Source organism: Salvia miltiorrhiza, chromosome 6 (assembly GCF_028751815.1).
Source record: "Salvia miltiorrhiza cultivar Shanhuang (shh) chromosome 6, IMPLAD_Smil_shh, whole genome shotgun sequence".
NCBI lineage: Eukaryota > Viridiplantae > Streptophyta > Magnoliopsida > Lamiales > Lamiaceae > Salvia > Salvia miltiorrhiza.
The window spans coordinates 40913977-40917616 of record NC_080392.1 but is presented as its reverse complement, the minus strand read 5'-3'; the positions used below and the strand labels follow the sequence as shown (position 1 = coordinate 40917616).

Below are 3640 nucleotides of genomic sequence, written 5' to 3'. Positions count from 1 at the left end.
TCTATCTTAAACCATCGACTTTAACTATTTAATTCTCAATCTATAAGTCCCCAAGAGGACACCAAGCGGTGCGATCTCCTGTGTGTGAATAGTGAGGTCTCCGGTTCAAACCCCACTGCTCTCCCAAATAAAAAAAAACTAAAAAAAATCTCAATCTATAACAAGTTATGTATCAATCTGACGATTTTTTCGGTATAAAAAATTTGACCAGGATGGTGAAAAAGTAGAAATATTCATAATTTTATTTCTAATGTCATTTATTTTTCTTATAATACCACGTCACTATCTTAATCAAGTTTCTAGCACCAAAATTATTTTATGAGGATTGATTTACATAGTTTGTTATTATAATTTGAAATTTAAATTATCAAAGTTCATAGTTCATAATAAGTAGAAAATTAACGCTAATTTTTTAGATATATTTAAATATTTGACCGTTTATTACTCACTCACAGTCACTGAGAAATATCCCATAATTTACTTGCCATTCCGAAAAATGATTTATAGTGTTTTTTTTTTGAAAAACTTAGGGTCGGCCACTCAGTACTAGCGGGTCGAAATTCCTATAGACCGGTCCGATCAAAAATGAGGCCCCTCCGAAAGCCCGCCGGTCCGATCCGGTCCGATTACGACATCTGTATGTTAAGTCTGATTTTGCGTTTGTGACTGAGCACGTCGACTCAAAAGTTGTAGGGTCCCTATTTAATGACGTGGCACATTGTGGCGGCTAAGACGTCAGGCCAGTATAGGCCCAGGTTGGGGGGCCATGAGTGGAGATGGGCTGTGGGCCCAATACATCATGCTGCGGCCCAGTTTCAAGTGTTGTTACATGTGACACGTACTCCAACCTCATGTTCCCCGTGTACCCCATGTTCTTATCTTCCTCAATAATAATAATGATACATATAAATTTAATACTAATAATAGCCATAATAATCATCACATTTTAAATTTTATTATTATTGCTGCCCTTCTTATTTTTCTCTGTTCGTTTATGATCCTAAATATTCTAAAAGATTGTGTGACAGTTAATCTGAATTAAAAATTTTATTTTAAGTAGTATTAGTTATATTATCATCGTATTAAAAAATCAATAATAATTCCTCATCTCTAATTATGATAACTCGAATTTTAGATTTATAATCGGAAGGAGGGCACCTTACTAAATAAGCTATACTTTGTTATTAAGAATAAGCAATTCTTTTCTATTTTTGCGTGTTTTAATTAGATAGAGAATTAGATTTCTCTCTTTTTAATGTGAATTACTAAGAAGTTTAATGGGAATAAAATATTTCGAAATTTGTAACAATGGGTTTGAAATTCTCTTTTGGCCCTTTTGGAAATGATAGGATTTTTTTTTTCCTATTTCCGGAACAACTGAGAAGCACAAAAATGAAGGTATACTTTGAATGTCAAGCAAAAACGTTGACGGCGGCTACTTAATAGAGGCCGTATACATATGTGATAATTTAAAAATTAAGATGAAATTGTCACAAAAGTGTCAAACCTTAATCGTGTCATAACATAACATTGCTTTCTATTATCACACGTATGTGTACATACACATAAATACGGTGCATTCACTCTAATTAGATATAATTAGGGATCATCAATTTCCACTCGGAATTTATTAATTTATAATTAAAGTTCATTAATCACAATGCCTGAAAAAAGCTAGTTTTAAACTCGACAAATCCCGTAATTTAAAAGCTAGATTAGATGGTAATGACGAGAGTGTGGGATGGGGTTGATGTTCATCCTATTTATGAAGCTCTTGCTACACAAAGTCTACTTTTCGGTTGCAGTTTATTAGTCATCAAACAGAAAGTTGATGGCCTAACATACACAAAGACGTCACACACATAATTAAGTTACATACAACTAAATCCGATCAAATAAATTGCTCCAATAACTCAGCCGCATCTTTGAAAAGAATTATTAAATAAAGACTCAATGATTGAACAAAGCGGGTGACGATGATCAAGAAGAAAAATCAACACATTCAAACTACATGGATTTTCTCTTTTTTCCTAACAAACCCTTTTTGACACAGGATTAAGGTTCACAATCATGTACAGACACAACAAATCAATCTCGAGTTAGTAATTTTCACTATCACCACATTCAAACAACACTTGTTTGTTCCCTAACGTAGATTTTTTTTTGCAACTTCTAATGTTCTAAAAAATCGATGTTTCTGAAAATCAGTAATCCCACAAGCAGTCGAGGTCTATCGCGGTTGAGGAAATCACAGGAATTTCTTGATCTTGATAAGCCTTGAACCCGACTCCGGACATGCCCTGTTCGAACTCTGTTTTCGTGTTTGGGACGTTGTTGTCGAACAAGAGCCTTATTACCGACTGATCTTGCATCGTAGCAGAATCCCGGGCGCTCGAGTTTTCCGCCCGAGGAATGAGTTGAGGCGGAAAGGAAGACGAATTCAGAGGCGAAGCGTTAGGGAAAGCGAATGGGAAGGGTGGGAAGTCGCGGTTCTTTGACGAGGAAGAAGTGAATTCATCCAAGAGTTTCTCTTGAGAATTATTCTCCAATGGGTTGTTGGAGAAACATGTCTCGTTAGATACCTCCGCCGCGCCAGTAGCAGTAATCAGGCGATTGTCGTCAGACGAGAACTCCATCAGCGGAGGCAAATCCGAAGATTGGGAATCGGCACCGCCGCTCATCAGCCCCGAAATATGCACCTTCTTCCCTCCCGCAGTCTTCATAAATATTCTGCAGATCACCCACTCATTCTGAAACAAATTTAATCCAAAACAGAGCATCAGAAAACAGGGGAAAACAGAGCAAAAACAGAGTGAAAAAACAGGGGAAGCAAATTACCCTAGCAGATTTGTTGAGATTATGCATGGAATGCTTCCCCTCCAATCTATATTCATGCATAACCCAATTAGTCTTCAATCCTTTTGGAGCCCTCCCCCTATAGAAAACCAAAGTCTTCTTCATCCCGACCAAAGATTTCGCCCGGAAAATATCCTTATCTTTTCCGGTGGCCTTCCAGTATCCGGCCTCCGTGGCTCTATTAGTCCTCATACCGGTCGGATACTTCCTATCCCTCATACAGAAAAAATACCACTCTTTCTCTCCCCAATTTCGCCTTCCCTTCAACATCCAAAACAGACAACAGACAAAAACAAAAACAAAAACTCAAAAACCATACAAAACTTGTTGTAAGAAGCACCAAAAAACAGAGGAAAACTTACAAGGCAAATCCCATGGCTCAACCTTATTGAGGTCCACCTCTCCTATGGCGATGGGGCTGAAGCTGGTGTCCACCACTTTCTGCGATAAGTAGTGAGTGATGAGCTCCTCGTCGCTCGGGTGGAATCGGAACCCGGGCGGCAGCTCGATGGCCTCCTCGTCCAATCTCATACAATCCATTCTTGCTATATGTATACTCTGTTTTTCGCAGGCTTTTGTAAGAAAAAATAAAAAGAAAAGAAAAAAGATGTGGATGGTAGAATATTAGTAGAAGAGCAGAGATGGAAAGTGAGGCTCAATTTATACATAAATGAGACTAGTTGTGGACTGTTGTGCATGTGTCACATAGATTAAGAGAGAGAATTAGTTAAGGGGGAAAGTGCTCCGAGGAACAGAAATCCATGAATAGCTGTTATGAGAGGAG

General features: G+C 37.9%; 1 protein-coding gene across 1 annotated transcript; it reads right to left on the bottom strand.

The window, feature by feature from the left end:
* Positions 1-1924: 1924 nt before the first annotated feature.
* LOC130989565 (NAC domain-containing protein 92-like) lies at positions 1925-3640 on the bottom strand. Its single transcript, XM_057913536.1, has 3 exons — positions 3215-3640; positions 2839-3112; positions 1925-2750 (listed from the first exon to the last, which is right to left on the bottom strand). Exons 1-3 carry the CDS (start codon positions 3394-3396, stop codon positions 2205-2207), a joined length of 1002 nt encoding a protein of 333 aa, XP_057769519.1. The 5' UTR covers positions 3397-3640; the 3' UTR covers positions 1925-2204.

What these genes read in the sequence shown, in the direction of transcription:
- LOC130989565 (XM_057913536.1), bottom strand. Translation starts at nt 3,396, where the DNA reads ATGGATTGTATGAGATTGGACGAGGAGGCCATCGAGCTGCCGCCCGGG. An exon ending in CCATGGGATTTGCCTTGTAA is followed by an intron (nt 3,113 to 3,214) that starts GTTTTCCTCTGT and finishes GTTGAAGGGAAG; the next exon opens with GCGAAATTGGGGAGAGAAAG. An exon ending in ATCTCAACAAATCTGCTAGG is followed by an intron (nt 2,751 to 2,838) that starts GTAATTTGCTTC and finishes AATTTGTTTCAG; the next exon opens with AATGAGTGGGTGATCTGCAG.